This window comes from Rhopalosiphum padi, chromosome 3 (assembly GCF_020882245.1).
Source record: "Rhopalosiphum padi isolate XX-2018 chromosome 3, ASM2088224v1, whole genome shotgun sequence".
Lineage (NCBI taxonomy): Eukaryota > Metazoa > Arthropoda > Insecta > Hemiptera > Aphididae > Rhopalosiphum > Rhopalosiphum padi.
Genome location: NC_083599.1, coordinates 30,004,472 through 30,022,044, shown reverse-complemented (window position 1 = coordinate 30,022,044; position 17,573 = coordinate 30,004,472). Strand labels below are relative to the sequence as shown.

The 17,573-nt window shown below is 25.2% G+C and overlaps 3 protein-coding genes and 1 long non-coding RNA gene across 4 annotated transcripts; 3 read left to right on the top strand and 1 right to left on the bottom strand.

Moving 5' to 3' along the window:
* Window positions 1–1,209: 1,209 nt before the first annotated feature.
* Window positions 1,210–17,410, top strand: LOC132927396 (uncharacterized). Its single transcript, XR_009661716.1, has 6 exons — window positions 1,210–1,331; window positions 3,670–3,799; window positions 4,519–4,647; window positions 15,059–15,188; window positions 15,908–16,036; window positions 17,088–17,410. It is a non-coding gene; the product is annotated as an uncharacterized LOC132927396 (long non-coding RNA).
* LOC132928013 (uncharacterized) lies at window positions 6,296–12,300 on the bottom strand. The gene is given in 3 exon segments (XM_060992573.1): window positions 6,296–6,555; window positions 9,708–9,710; window positions 11,148–12,300. Coding segments are annotated over 3 exon segments (1,329 nt in total). The 5' UTR covers window positions 12,262–12,300; the 3' UTR covers window positions 6,296–6,343.
* Window positions 8,075–9,630, top strand: LOC132923832 (zinc finger MYM-type protein 1-like). The gene is made up of 3 exons (XM_060987807.1): window positions 8,075–8,248; window positions 8,319–9,553; window positions 9,610–9,630. The coding sequence occupies exons 2-3, from the start codon at window positions 8,522–8,524 to the stop codon at window positions 9,628–9,630; spliced, it is 1,053 nt and encodes a 350-aa protein (XP_060843790.1). The 5' UTR covers window positions 8,075–8,248; window positions 8,319–8,521.
* Window positions 10,187–10,777, top strand: LOC132926374 (uncharacterized). Its single transcript, XM_060990727.1, has one exon. It carries the CDS (start codon window positions 10,283–10,285, stop codon window positions 10,775–10,777), a length of 495 nt encoding a protein of 164 aa, XP_060846710.1. The 5' UTR covers window positions 10,187–10,282.
* Window positions 17,411–17,573: the final 163 nt, after the last annotated feature.

Sequence of the window (17,573 nt, the reverse complement as noted above, 5' to 3'; positions counted from 1 at the left end):
CTTCATAAACATTATAAAACGTGTTTTTATATGATAATTTAGTCAAATATTACAAATCCATATTTTTAACTGCTTATAAATCACTCAATTCTCATGTTAGTGTCATCATACTAAGACCATTAGATTAAGCAAGAAATTCTAATTTATTATTATTAACTTTCATTAATTGCACTTAAGCTTATACTTCATAAACAATATAAAACGTGTTTTTATATGATAATTTAGACAAATATTAAAAATTCATATGTATTCCATATTGAAAAAAAACATCTGGTAGATTTGTACTTTCTTTTATTATTTATCATAATTATTGTTTCTCCAACTATTATATTTATTTAATCGACTACTTTTTTTTAGATGGCAGTACAGCAGATCACTCAAGGCTTGCTGAGACATGACTTCGCATTCATACCACTTGGGAAAGTATCATCATCTTACATTGAAAATTAACTGGAAGATACTGATAATTATATAGGTTTTATGCAATGTACGTTAAATGATTATTGAATGTAATTGATAGTAAATTAATAGTAGTGTAACAATTGAAAATTTGTTAAAAGTCTGAATAAAGGTTTGGGAAACACCGTTAGCTTGTAATGTTAATTCATAATACTTGCCTTAGCTATAAAAATCTTTTAATATTATTTACTACGTTTAATTGGTTTTACTTTAACCATAACCCAAAGTGATTTAATTTAAATTGTCAAGTTTCAGTAGATGTGTTACGATGATTTATTCAATTATAATTTCATATTATTATGTTCAAATCAGAATTATTTATGAAGAATAGTAATGTCATATGATATTGCAAACAGTCAATTTTATATTATCCTATGATTGTATTTATATGATAAAATTATTTTACATTCAAATTCAACAAAACATCTGGTAGATTTTTAATATCTTTGATTGCTTATCATAATTAATGTGTCTTATCATCTGTTTAATGATTATATTTCATATCTTTTTGCATTTATACATTTTTATTTGTATTTATGTTTTAACTGTAAAATTTATTCAAATATTTTCTATTATGAGTGTAGTTTGTCTTTTAATTTTTGTTTGATTGTTTTAACTTCTAAATTATTCAGTGTTTCCCACACACTAGTTGTCATAAAAAGATTTTCGTTCACCTTATGGTGTGTAGTAGTGACATTTTATCCTCCAATTATTTTACAAATTTAACTGACTAAATTTTTTCAGATGACAGTTTAAGAACACTCGATGCATGCTGAGACATGAATTCACATTTCTACCACTTCGGAAAGTATCAATGTCCTACGTGGAATATGGACTAGAAAATACTGATAATATTAATGGTTTTATGCAATGTACGTTTAATGGTTATGGAATGTAATTGATAGTAAATTAACATTAGTGTAACAAAAAGTTAGTGCCAAGAAACTCAGACCATTAGATTAAGAAAATTATACAAATTTTCTATTATTAATTTTCATTAATTTCACTTAAGCTTATACTTCATAAACACCTTAATACGTGTTTTTATATGATAATTTAGACAAATATTAAAAATTCATATTTTTAACTCCTTATAGAACACTCAATTCTCATGTTAATGTTTTCAAGCTCAGACCATTAGATTAAGCAACAAATTATAATTTATTATTATTAACTTTCATTAATTTCACTTAAGCTTATACTTCATAAACAGTAAACACCTTAATACGTGTTTTTATATGATAATTTAGACAAATATTAAAAATTCATATTTTTAACTCCTTATAGAACACTTAATTCTCATGTTAGTGTCATCAAACTCTGACCATTAGATTCATAAAAGATTTCTAATTTTCTATTATTAACTTTCAATTATTTAATTTAAGCTTTTACTTCACTTACACTATAAAACATGTTTTTATATGATAATTTAGACAAAAATTACAAATTCATATTTTTAACTGCTTATTAATCACTCAATTCTCATGTTAGTGTCATCATACTAAGACCATTAGATTAAGCAAGAAATTCTAATTTATTATTATTAACTTTCATTAATTTCACTTAAGCTTATACTTCATAAACACCTTAATACAAGTTTTTATATGATAATTTAGACAAATATTAAAAATTCATATTTTTAACTCCTTATAGAACACTTAATTCTCATGTTAATGTTTTCAAGCTCAGACCATTAGATTAAGCAAGAAATTCTAATTTTCTATTTTTTACATTCACTTATTTAATTAAAGCTTATACTTAATAACACCTTAATACGTGTTTTTATATGATAATTTAGACAAATATTAAAAATTCATATTTTTAACTCCTTATAGAACACTTAATTCTCATGTTAGTGTCATCAAACTCTGACCATTAGATTCATAAAAGATTTCTAATTTTGTATTATTAACTTTCAATTATTTAATTTAAGCTTTTACTTCACTTACACTATAAAACATTTTTTTTATATGATAATTTAGTCAAATATTACAAATTCATATTTTTCACTGCTTATAAATCACTCAATTCTCAAGTAAGTGTCATCATACTAAGACCATTAGATTAAGCAAGAAATTATAATTTATTATTAATATTTTTCATTAATTTCACTTAAGCTTATAATTAATAACACCTTAAAACGTGATTTTATAAGATAATTTAGTCAAATATTACAAATTCATATTTTTAACTGCTTATAGAACACTCAATTCTCATGTTAATGTTTTCAAGCTCAGACCATTAGATTAAGCAAGAAATTATAAATTATTATTATTAACTTTCATTAATTTCACTTAAGCTTATACTTCATAAACACCTTAATACGTGTTTTTATATGATAATTTAGACAAATATTAAAAATTCATATTTTTAACTCCTTATAGAACACTTAATTCTCATGTTAGTGTCATCAAACTCTGACCATTAGATTCATAAAAGATTTCTAATTTTCTATTATTAACTTTCAATTATTTAATTTAAGCTTTTACTTCACTTACACTATAAAACATGTTTTTATATGATAATTTAGACAAAAATTACAAATTCATATTTTTAACTGCTTATTAATCACTCAATTCTCATGTTAGTGTCATCATACTAAGACCATTAGATTAAGCAAGAAATTATAATTTATTATTATTAACTTTCATTAATTTCACTTAAGCTTATACTTCATAAACACCTTAATACAAGTTTTTATATGATAATTTAGACAAATATTAAAAATTCATATTTTTAACTCCTTATAGAACACTTAATTCTCATGTTAATGTTTTCAAGCTCAGACCATTAGATTAAGCAAGAAATTCTAATTTTCTATTTTTTACATTCACTTATTTAATTAAAGCTTATACTTAATAACACTTTAATACGTGTTTTTATATGATAATTTATACAAATATTAAAAATTCATATCTTTAACTCCTTATAGAACACTCAATTCTCATGTTAATGTTTTCAAGCTCATACCATTAGATTAAGCAAGAAATTATAATTTATTATTATTAACTTTCATTAATTTCACTTAAGCTTATACTTCATAAACACCTTAATACGTGTTTTTATATGATAATTTAGACAAATATTAAAAATTCATATGTATTTCATATTGAAAAAAAACATCTGGTAGATTTGTACTTTCTTTTATTATTTATCATAATTATTGTTTCTCCAACTATTATATTTATTTAATCGACTACTTTTTTTTAGATGGCAGTACAGCAGATCACTCAAGGCTTGCTGAGACATGACATCACATTCATACCATTTGGGAAAGTATCATCATCTTACATTGAAAATTAACTGGAAGATACTGATAATTATATAGGTTTTATGCAATGTACGTTAAATGATTATTGAATGTAATTGATAGTAAATTAATAGTAGTGTAACAATTGAAAATTTGTTAAAAGTCTGAATAAAGGTTTGGGAAACACCGTTAGCTTGTAATGTTAATTCATAATACTTGCCTTAGCTATAAAAATCTTTTAATATTATTTACTACGTTTAATTGGTTTTACTTTAACCATAACCCAAAGTGATTTAATTTAAATTGTCAAGTTTCAGTAGATGTGTTACGATGATTTATTCAATTATAATTTCATATTATTATGTTCAAATCAGAATTATTTATGAACAATAGTAATGTCATATGATATTGCAAACAGTCAATTTTATATTATCCTATGATTGTATTTATATTATGATAAAATTATTTTACATTCAAGTTCAACAAAACATCTGGTAGATTTTTAATATCTTTGATTGCTTATCATAATTAATGTGTCTTATCATCTGTTTAATGATTATATTTCATATCTTTTTGCATTTATACATTTTTATTGGTATTTATGTTTCAACTATAAAATTTATTCAAATATTTTCTATTATGAGTGTAGTTTGTCTTTTAGTTTTTGTTTGATTGTTTTAAATTCTAAATTATTCAGTGTTTCCCACACACTAGTTGTCATAAAAAGATTTTCGTTCACCTTATGGTGTGTAGTAGTGACATTTTATCCTCCAATTATTTTACAAATTTAACTTACTAAATTTTTTCAGATGACAGTATAAAGAACACTCGATGCATGCTGAGACATGAATTCACATTTCTACCACTTCGGAAAGTATCAATGTCCTACGTGGAAAATGGACTAGAAAATACTGATAATATTAATGGTTTTATGCAATGTACGTTTAATGGTTATCGAATGTAATTGATAGTAAATTAACATTAGTGTAACAAAAAGTAAGTGCCAAGAAACTCTGACCATTAGATTAAGAAAATTATACAAATTTTCTATTATTAATTTTCATTAATATCATTTAACCTTATACTTCATAAACACCTTAATACGTGTTTTTATATGATAATTTAGACAAAAATTACAAATTCATATTTTTCACTGCTTATTAATCACTCAATTCTCATGTTAATGTTTTCAACTTCAGACCATTAGATTAAGCAAGCAATTATAATTAATTATTATTAACATTTATTAATTTCACTTTAGCTTATACTTCATAAACACCTTAAAACGTGTTTTTATAACATAATTTAGTCAAATATTACAAATTCATATTTTTATCTGCTTATAGAACACTCAATTCTCATGTTAATGTTTTCAACTTCAGACCATTAGATTAAGCAAGAAATTATAATTTATTATTATTAACTTTCATTAATTTCACTTAAGCTTATACTTCATAAACACCTTAATACATGTTTTTATATGATAATTTAGACAAATATTAAAAATTCATATTTTTAACTCCTTATAGAACACTTAATTCTCATGTTAGTGTCATCAAACTCTGACCATTAGATTCATAAAAGATTTCTAATTTTCTATTATTAACTTTCAATTATTTAATTTAAGCTTTTACTTCACTTACACTATAAAACATGTTTTTATATGATAATTTAGACAAAAATTACAAATTCATATTTTTAACTGCTTATTAATCACTCAATTCTCATGTTAGTGTCATCATACTAAGACCATTAGATTAAGCAAGAAATTATAATTTATTATTATTAACTTTCATTATTTCACTTAAGATTATACTTCATAAACATTATAAAACGTATTTTTATATGATAATTTAGTCAAATATTACAAATCCATATTTTTAAGAGGACGTGGCACCCCAGAAAAATATGCCGTAAAAACATGTTTTCGTACTTCCAATAATACGGCTTACTGAAGGGTTTTACGAGAAAAACACCTATTATGAAATTTGTAGAGGAGAATTTTATCTAGAATCGTATAGAGCCTGATTTTCGATATTTTTATTAATTATTCAAATAATTAAAACAATAAATAGTAAAAAAAACCATAAAATTCATTGTGATATATTGGACGATTGAAAAAAGATATCAAAAATTGGGCTCTATACGATTCTAGATAAAATTCTCCTCTACATTTTTTATTATAGGTGTTTTTGCTTTATAACCCTTCAGTAAGCCGTATTATTGGAAGTACGAAAACATGTTTTACGGTAAAAAAAAGTATAATTACGCTCGGACATGTGCTGCGCTCATCGTCAGCGGCAGCCTTCGATACTCGGTCTTCATTCCTCCACCCCGCGTACAGTACCGTACCATAGACCAAAACGAGTTTTCTTATCGTGACCGCGCATGGTTTATAAATACTCAAATAATTATCGATACGTGAAATAATAATACTGAGTATGAATGTATGATTGGTATGAATATTATTGTTCGTATTTATATTCGTTATTCATATTATTTGCGCTACTGCTACTGTATAAAATCATCTATCGTAATGTTGAAGTTTTTCAACATATGATTAAAATATTTTTTTTTTCAATTGAAGAATATTTTTTGTATAATAATTTATTGTTGATAAAATTTTTTTTATTTTTAATAAGTACTTAAGTATAATAATATAACAGCTATTATCGTAATCAAATATTTATTTGTATTTACAAATTCATAGGTTTTTTCTAATGTAAGTGAATTTAATAATTTTTCTTGTTGATCTAATTTTGCGTTTATTTTATCGAAAGACTCTTTATCAAATTTTTAATTTTTAATTTCATCTAAATGAATGGGTTTCGGATATAGTCGATTAACTGCAATATTACAGCACGCAGTGCCGTAAAAACCGGGTGTGCAGAGTGTGCATTGCACACGGGCCACGGGCCTCATACTTAATTAAGGGGCCCCAAAAATTCAAAAATCTAATGACATAAAATAATATCAAATATTTATTATTTATTTGGAAATTAAACCAATGTTATTTACTTATACTATACACTGTGGCCCTTATTGAAATTAAGAAGTAAAATTATAGCTATTTTAGTCTGACTTTTCGTTATTATGACGTTATTATTGTTGTTATTATTATTATCATATCTATTAATAGTTTTGATATTGTAACGTATTGGCTGCTTATCGGCTGGAATTTCTAATACTGCCGTTTTCCCTTCCCTCCCAGTCTTACCAAAACGCATTCAAACTATTTGTATACAGCAGACTGCTTGCTTTTGATCTATTTTGAATGCGCATCGGTGTTAATGTACACTTTTGAATTAAGTTCTAAGTACAGTCTAGTAAAGCGTGTACCGTGTATACTGTATTTACATTTTATTTATAAGTTCCTTCAATTATGTCAAAAAGAACATTTTTGAGTGGTTGTGAAAAACGAAAAATAAAATGTAAACGTCAGGAAGAAAATAAAAAATTGTCAAGTTCCTTACTTTGTTGGGCTAAAGGTAAGTTATTTTATAATCATATTTTTGTAGTTTACAATATTAAATGGCTAAGTTATTACCTAAGTTATTAGGTACTAATCAAGAGTTTTAACCACTAACCAATTAAACATGAGTAGTTGACTAAATAATTATATAAAAAAATTCAAAAATGTATACCTACCTATTTTATTTGTACAGTTTTATTCTGTGTTTTAACAATTTTGGGGATTTGTATACAATTATATTTCACAGATTAACAGTAATTTCAAGTATGTTTTACTAGCTACTTTTACTTGTGTTCACCTGTGAAAAAATTCTTACTATACCTATTTATTTTTAATTTTTAATATTCATCAGCTAGTTCAGCCAGTTCATGATGATGGACATACCATCAAAATATAAAATTGATTACTGATTCTTTTTCAAAATTGTAACTAAATTACTCTTAAGTTACTTTTTATGAAGGGGAGTCAAATTATACTACTTTTGACAACTTAATTACAAATTACAATAGCAATTCCTTTTTTTAAAGTAACATTGATTATGTCAAATAAGCAATAAGTGTAGCTATAACTATAAGAAAAATATCACAGTAAAGAATGTTTGATTTATAAATAAAAATGCTAAATACTTATATGATATTATGTTATACATTTTTAATACCTATACCTATACAATACATATATATTGATATATACATTATATATCAATAATTTTTGATAATATTAAAAGAAAAAAAAGTAACCAGTAGTTTTGTAATATTAATACCAACAAGTTATTTAAATACATACAAATTACTAGCAGTAATTTTGTTACAGTAACTTGTAACTTATGTTTAGTTACCTACTTCCCAACACTGCTCCGCACTCACATATTATAAAATTAATATTAATAACCATGTCTCAAAATTAAATGTAATCAATCATATTTATTAAATTTTTTCTATATACTTATTACTTATAATTTATATATTAATAAAATAACTTTTTAGGCCCTCTTGGATTACAAGACTTGAATTCAAGTGTTACAAAAACCGACAATATAGACACAGTCTCGGATATGACAATTTCAAGTATGTTTACTACTTTTACTATGTTTACCTCTGTTTTTAAAATCATTACTATTTTTATTTTTAATTTTAGATATTCATGAACTAGTTCAGGATGATGCCGATGGACAAACATTAACATCAAAATATAATATTGAAACTGAACAAAACAAGGATACAGGTATTTTTTTGAGTAATATTTTATGTTGACTGATCTGTTTTCTATTTGAACCTTTTTCTATCTATCTTATAAATTATAATCTAATATATTATCTGTTAGAAAATAATGTTTGCGGTATGGGCTATGAACTAGACTTAAAATCAGATTACCCAACCGACCGTGGAAAATTTGATGAAGCAGTAACAGATACATTGAAAAGAAGCATACTGAAATTTGGCTCATGTAGGCCTAGCATAGAATTTCCCAGGACTGAAAACAGATGTTTTTCTTTACATTATTACTATATGGTAACAAAAGGTGGTTTAAAAATTCCACGTGATTGGCTATGTTATTCAGTGTTGTTAGATGTGGCATATTGTGAAACGTGTTGGCTATTCGCTGATCGAATGAGTGGGAAATTCAATAAAGAATGGATAGAAGGTGTGAGTGATTGGCAACATTTATCCCAAAGTATACAACGGCACGAAGCATCCATACAACACTTGTATGCATCTAAAGTTAGATCTTTATGGATTAAAAACCAAACTATAGATATAAATATAGAAAATCAGTACTCTCAAGAGGCTATGTTATGGAGAAATGTATTAAAACGTATAATAAAAATCATTTTATGTTTGACTGCCGGTAATTCAGGATTGCGTGGTAATGAAGGTAGTTTGAAGATAAAAAATCCTAATGAAGGTAATTTTTTACGAACTGTTAAATTACTTGCAGAGTTTGATCCCGTCTTAAATAATATAATGAATGACGAAAAACAAAAAATTAAGTATCTCAGTCCATTGATCCAGAACGAAATAATAGATATTTTATCTTCTGATCTTTGTCGTATAATTTGTGATGACATTAGATCAAGTTGTTTTTTCTCAGTTATCATAGACTCAACACAAGATATAACTAAAGAAGATCAAGTTAGTCTTATCATTCGTTACACTGTTGTTGATTATGAAAAAAAGCATATAGAAATTAGAGAATCATTTTTAGGGTTTTTTTTATTAAAAAAACACGGTGCCTCTGATTATGCTGAACTTTTGCAACATACTTTATCCTCATATCGATTAAATATAGAAAAATGTAGAGGTCAGGGATATGATGGAGCAGCTGTCATGAGTGGTGCTAACTCAGGTGTTCAAAAAAGAATTCTTGAAATAGTACCAAATGCCACATTTGTACATTGTTGCTCTCATAATTTAAATTTGGTCATAAGCGATGCTGCCAAAAGTACTAGAGAAATATCAACGTTTTTTGAAACTGTTCAAGATGTATACAATTTTTTTAGTTCCAGTGCACCGCGATGGTCTCAACTAGCTCTTGGAGAAGAAGAAAGTTCAAAATTAAGAAAAATAACATTAAAAAAGGTATGCGCTACGCGTTGGGAGGCGCGCCACAATGCATTATTTTCATTGAAACAGCGTTTTGTGGATGTTTTAAAAGCTTTTACAAGAATTCAGTTAACTAGTACTAAAAAAGATGAAATTAATATAGCCACAGCTCTTAAAAAGAAACTTGAATCAGCAGAGTTTGTTTTACTTTTATGTATTTGGGAAAAAATATTGAAGTCTTTGTTTGTTGTTTCCAAAATTCTGCAATCTGTTTCTATAGATTTACAACAAGCATTTGAGCTGTTAAAAAATGCGCATGCAGAAATTTCAAAACTAAGAGATGAGTATGATACATTTGTAGATAACTCTAAAACTGTATGCAAATTTTGGAATATACCATTTATGTTTCTTCACAAACGTCAACGATTTGCAACTAAGTTCCATGATGAGTTTGATAATGATAGAAGGCTGACCGTAACAGAAGATAATTTTAAAGTGACCATATTTAATCCTTTAATAGATACTACTTTACAAAAGCTCAAAGAGAGATTTATTGGCATGCAAGTAATTAATGATAATTTTGGTATATTAATACCAAACACAATGACTACAATATCAGAAGAAAAATTGATAGGATCATCTTATGATTTTATAAATAAATACAGAGATGATGTCAGCTCAGATTTCACACGGCAAATTTTATCATTGAAGAATTTTTTAAAAACTAATTTAAAAAGTGAAAATTTAAAAAAAATGACTATTCAAAATTTAGCAGAATATTTAATTAGTAATGATTTAACAATTATATTTCCTGATATTTTTACAAGTTGTTGTATATTTATGACTATTCCTGTGACATCAGCTTCAGCAGAACGTTCATTTTCCAAACTTAAACTGATTAAAAATTATCTACGGAATACGATATCACAAGATCGACTAAACAATATTGCTGTATTAAATATTGAGAGGCTTAATACATCGCGAATCGATGTAGATACTATTATTGATAAATTTGCTAATGTAAAAGCTAGAAAAAAGAATTTTTTGAAATAGAAATATAGATAACTGTAGAATGTTTTAAAATTCAATATATTTTGTTTATTAATTTCCCTTATCTATTTTATTATTGGTGATGTTATTATGTTAAATTTTTTAACACTTCAAAATTCAAATGTATTATATGGTTTTTGCAAATGTAGATTTACAAAAGAATCATACATAATATAATAATAATAATAATAATTATTATTATTATAAATTAACTAAGCAATTTTTACCATTCTGGGTGTCACATATATTTTCAGAATGACCCCCAGCTATAAGACATATATTTGTTAAAAATTATTTGTGGTATCTATTGGAAAAATTTATAGTTGGGCCTCAAGATTTGGGCTTGCACACAGGCCTCAAGTAGTCTAGTTACGGCACTGACAGCACGAATCATTTAAAAGGCTTAACTCTAAAGGTTGTGTTACAAATGACGATTCTAATATTTGTTCTGTTATTATAACGCCCTGAGTCGTTTGAGCAAGACAACCAGCTTTCAGGAATAATTTACCAGAACTTTTTAATGTTAGCCTATGAATAAAAGATCGTTTATTACAAATTATCGTGATTATAGTAGGCTTTACACATACAAAGTACCAATTATTTTTGAAATATGATGGGTACCATAACTCTTTTTTAAATTCAGTGATATAAGTATCACATTGGGTAGGTTTGGCTATAGAATTTTTTAATATTTCTGTTACACAAATGGGATCAGTAACACTATTGTGTATGATTTCATTAAAACCACAAACAAAAGTGTTAGCAACTTTTACACAGTTATTGATATTAGACCAAATAAAATAATTTGTCACCAAATCGTCTGTTATTAAGTACATTGGATTTTCAGTCATATGTATAAATTGTCCTAATTCATTGATTGGAACATATATCGGTAGAATATAATATAATTTGAAAATGTCGATGATACATAATGGAATTTTTATTGAAAATATTAGTCTATCGTTCATTGGGTGAAGGTCTATGTGTAATATTTTGTATATTTCTTGTATATTATCTTCATTAAATTTTATAGGGAATTGTAAATTTTCCGGCAGGATATTTTCCATTCGTTTTATTTCCGACAAAAACTGATCTGGTGTAATTATAAAAACATCCAATTTATTCGTTTGAACGTTTGAAATTATTCTTTGTAACCTCGTTACAAATATATCTAATTCACTAATATTATTTTCAATCAGGGATATTAATCTTAGAATAATAATTTGTTTATTTTCGTCTGTTAATTCAATACTCATGGTGTTAATAGTGTTTTCAATTTTTTTCATATTTTTATCAAATAATAATTTATTGTCATTAAATGTTGTTATGGTTTCATTTAAATTTGTTATTGTGCTCCTTAAAATAGAAACTTGGTCTTCAACTATGTGTATCATATCTTTTTGATCATTCTCTAATTTGTTAATCGAACCAAACTTAAATATAAAGTAAAACGACGACCAAAAGCTAGTTCCAAACCAGACGAACATTATGGTAACGCAGACATATTAGACGGTATGTAATGATAAGCTCATATATTATTGTAAATTGTAATAAATAAACTTAATTATATCTAATTAATAACTGTCGTATTGTTTACGTTATTATAGGTATAAGAGAAGTCGATGATCCATCATTTGTAAAAGATATGGAACAGTTTCTGAAGTAGGTACTATAGGCAAACAACGATATAAATACTGAATACCCAATACCTAGCTATAATTCAAGGACAATTGCATATTTCTCAAAAGGAACAATGCTTTTTTATTATATACACGACTAATTGGATGTCAGTCCAGATAATAAAATATGATGATGATTTTTGGAGCACACATATGGTCGATAAATTAAAAACGTAAACATTGTTAGAATTAATATTGATTTAACTTTTGTTAAATCCAATATTTAGTTTTTAATAAAATATAGTAAGTATATCAATATTCAATTTTATACTTATAGGTTTTATTTAAACTGTTTGCTGCCAGAAATCGTGGATCCTGTTTATAAATATAGATTTATGAAATCAGACATAAGAGAGTCAAAAATAATTTTACAGCAAATGAAAATCGCAAAACAGCTATTTAATAACAGATTAACGTGAAAGACGAAACACAAAAATTTAATATTAATTCAATTGTGTTATTTTTATTTACTATGTTAACTATATTGATTATTATTATTTTATTTTATTTTATTTGAATTAGAAGTAATAAAGGTATAAATACGAATCAAGCTATATTGTATTACAGTTTTTACGATCTATATTTTAGTGTATATACAAATGCTAGCAGTAACTTAATTTAAAAAATAGAAGGTGGGTACGCGGCGCGCGATTATCAAGAAAATAGTACATTGCGACATATTAGTATTCAGAAGAACGTTCATTTAATAATAAGCGACGCTCCCGAACGAGCAGCCGTCGACTGCGAATAGTGGGCGTGGCTTAACGCCGCGTGCTTGCGGATCGCGAAAACACCTAACAGCGCATTCTCTTGGACGTTGTATACGTTTCGCTTTGGGTGCTACGTCCTCTTAACTGCTTATAAATCACTCAATTCTCATGTTAGTGTCATCATACTAAGACCATTAGATTAAGCAAGAAATTCTAATTTATTATTATTAACTTTCATTAATTTCACTTAAGCTTATACTTCATAAACACCTTAATACAAGTTTTTATATGATAATTTAGACAAATATTAAAAATTCATATTTTTAACTCCTTATAGAACACTTAATTCTCATGTTAATGTTTTCAAGCTCAGACCATTAGATTAAGCAAGAAATTCTAATTTTCTATTTTTTACATTCACTTATTTAATTAAAGCTTATACTTAATAACACCTTAATACGTGTTTTTATATGATAATTTAGACAAATATTAAAAATTCATATTTTTAACTCCTTATAGAACACTTAATTCTCATGTTAGTGTCATCAAACTCTGACCATTAGATTAAGCAAGAAATTATAATTTATTATTATTAACTTTCATTAATTTCACTTAAGCTTATACTTCATAAACACCTTAATACGTGTTTTTATATGATAATTTAGACAAATATTAAAAATTCATATTTTTAACTCCTTATAGAACACTTAATTCTCATGTTAGTGTCATCAAACTCTGACCATTAGATTCATAAAAGATTTCTAATTTTGTATTATTAACTTTCAATTATTTAATTTAAGCTTTTACTTCACTTACACTATAAAACATTTTTTTTATATGATAATTTAGTCAAATATTACAAATTCATATTTTTCACTGCTTATAAATCTCTCAATTCTCAAGTAAGTGTCATCATACTAAGACCATTAGATTAAGCAAGAAATTATAATTTATTATTAATATTTTTCATTAATTTCACTTAAGCTTATAATTAATAACACCTTAAAACGTGATTTTATAAGATAATTTAGTCAAATATTACAAATTCATATTTTTAACTGCTTATAGAACACTCAATTCTCATGTTAATGTTTTCAAGCTCAGACCATTAGATTAAGCAAGAAATTATAAATTATTATTATTAACTTTCATTAATTTCACTTAAGCTTATACTTCATAAACACCTTAATACGTGTTTTTATATGATAATTTAGACAAATATTAAAAATTCATATTTTTAACTCCTTATAGAACACTTAATTCTCATGTTAGTGTCATCAAACTCTGACCATTAGATTCATAAAAGATTTCTAATTTTCTATTATTAACTTTCAATTATTTAATTTAAGCTTTTACTTCACTTACACTATAAAACATGTTTTTATATGATAATTTAGACAAAAATTACAAATTCATATTTTTAACTGCTTATTAATCACTCAATTCTCATGTTAGTGTCATCATACTAAGACCATTAGATTAAGCAAGAAATTATAATTTATTATTATTAACTTTCATTAATTTCACTTAAGCTTATACTTCATAAACACCTTAATACAAGTTTTTATATGATAATTTAGACAAATATTAAAAATTCATATCTTTAACTCCTTATAGAACACTCAATTCTCATGTTAATGTTTTCAAGCTCATACCATTAGATTAAGCAAGAAATTATAATTTATTATTATTAACTTTCATTAATTTCACTTAAGCTTATACTTCATAAACACCTTAATACGTGTTTTTATATGATAATTTAGACAAATATTAAAAATTCATATGTATTTCATATTGAAAAAAAACATCTGGTAGATTTGTACTTTCTTTTATTATTTATCATAATTATTGTTTCTCCAACTATTATATTTATTTAATCGACTACTTTTTTTTAGATGGCTGTACAGCAGATCACTCAAGGCTTGCTGAGACATGACTTCGCATTCATACCACTTGGGAAAGTATCATCATCTTACATTGAAAATTAACTGGAAGATACTGATAATTATATAGGTTTTATGCAATGTACGTTAAATGATTATTGAATGTAATTGATAGTAAATTAATAGTAGTGTAACAATTGAAAATTTGTTAAAAGTCTGAATAAAGGTTTGGGAAACACCGTTAGCTTGTAATGTTAATTCATAATACTTGCCTTAGCTATAAAAATCTTTTAATATTATTTACTACGTTTAATTGGTTTTACTTTAACCATAACCCAAAGTGATTTAATTTAAATTGTCAAGTTTCAGTAGATGTGTTACGATGATTTATTCAATTATAATTTCATATTATTATGTTCAAATCAGAATTATTTATGAACAATAGTAATGTCATATGATATTGCAAACAGTCAATTTTATATTATCCTATGATTGTATTTATATTATGATAAAATTATTTTACATTCAAATTCAACAAAACATCTGGTAGATTTTTAATATCTTTGATTGCTTATCATAATTAATGTGTCTTATCATCTGTTTAATGATTATATTTCATATCTTTTTGCATTTATACATTTTTATTGGTATTTATGTTTCAACTATAAAATTTATTCAAATATTTTCTATTATGAGTGTAGTTTGTCTTTTAGTTTTTGTTTGATTGTTTTAAATTCTAAATTATTCAGTGTTTCCCACACACTAGTTGTCATAAAAAGATTTTCGTTCACCTTATGGTGTGTAGTAGTGACATTTTATCCTCCAATTATTTTACAAATTTAACTTACTAAATTTTTTCAGATGACAGTATAAAGAACACTCGATGCATGCTGAGACATGAATTCACATTTCTACCACTTCGGAAAGTATCAATGTCCTACGTGGAAAATGGACTAGAAAATACTGATAATATTAATGGTTTTATGCAATGTACGTTTAATGGTTATCGAATGTAATTGATAGTAAATTAACATTAGTGTAACAAAAAGTTAGTGCCAAGAAACTCTGACCATTAGATTAAGAAAATTATACAAATTTTCTATTATTAATTTTCATTAATATCATTTAACCTTATACTTCATAAACACCTTAATACGTGTTTTTATATGATAATTTAGACAAAAATTACAAATTCATATTTTTCACTGCTTATTAATCACTCAATTCTCATGTTAATGTTTTCAACTTCAGACCATTAGATTAAGCAAGAAATTATAATTAATTATTATTAACATTTATTAATTTCACTTTAGCTTATACTTCATAAACACCTTAAAACGTGTTTTTATAACATAATTTAGTCAAATATTACAAATTCATATTTTTAACTGCTTATAGAACACTCAATTCTCATGTTAATGTTTTCAACTTCAGACCATTAGATTAAGCAAGAAATTATAATTTATTATTATTAACTTTCATTAATTTCACTTAAGCTTATACTTCATAAACACCTTAATACATGTTTTTATATGATAATTTAGACAAATATTAAAAATTCATATTTTTAACTCCTTATAGAACACTTAATTCTCATGTTAGTGTCATCAAACTCTGACCATTAGATTCATAAAAGATTTCTAATTTTCTATTATTAACTTTCAATTATTTAATTTAAGCTTTTACTTCACTTACACTATAAAACATGTTTTTATATGATAATTTGGACAAAAATTACAAATTCATATTTTTAACTGCTTATTAATCACTCAATTCTCATGTTAGTGTCATCATACTAAGACCATTAGATTAAGCAAGAAATTATAATTTATTATTATTAACTTTCATTATTTCACTTAAGATTATACTTCATAAACATTATAAAACGTATTTTTATATGATAATTTAGACAAATATTAAAAATTCATATGTATTTCATATTGAAAAAAAACATCTGGTAGATTTGTACTTTCTTTTATTATTTATCATAATTATTGTTTCTCCAACTATTATACTTATTTAATCGACTACTTTTTTTTAGATGGCAGTACAGCTGATCACTCAAGGCTTGCTGAGACATGACTTTGCATTCATACCACTTGGGAAAGTATCATCATCTTACATTGAAAATTAACTGGAAGATACTGATAATTATATAGGTTTTATGCAATGTACGTTAAATGATTATTGAATGTAATTGATAGTAAATTAATAGTAGTGTAACAATTGAAAATTTGTTAAAAGTCTGAATAAAGGTTTGGGAAAAACCATTAGCTTGTAATGTTAATTCATAATACTTGCCTTAGCTATATAAATCTTTTAATATTATTTACTACATTTATTTCATTAATAGGTTTTACTTTAACCATAACCCAAAGTGATTTAATTTAAATTGTCAAGTTTCAATAGATGTGTTACGATGATTTATTCAATTATAATTTCATATTATTATGTTCAAACACAGAATTATTTTTGAAGAATAGTAATGTCATACTATATTGAACAATACCTCTTTTTAGGTTGTTTG

Bases quoted from the DNA above. Each gene is read 5' to 3' on its own strand.
- LOC132926374 (XM_060990727.1), top strand. From the start codon at position 10,283: ATGCAAGTAATTAATGATAATTTTGGTATATTAATACCAAACACAATG.
- LOC132923832 (XM_060987807.1), top strand. From the start codon at position 8,522: ATGGGCTATGAACTAGACTTAAAATCAGATTACCCAACCGACCGTGGA. The intron at 9,554-9,609 runs GTACCAAATGCC...TTTGGTCATAAG, and splicing joins AAAAAAGAATTCTTGAAATA to CGATGCTGCCAAAAGTACTA.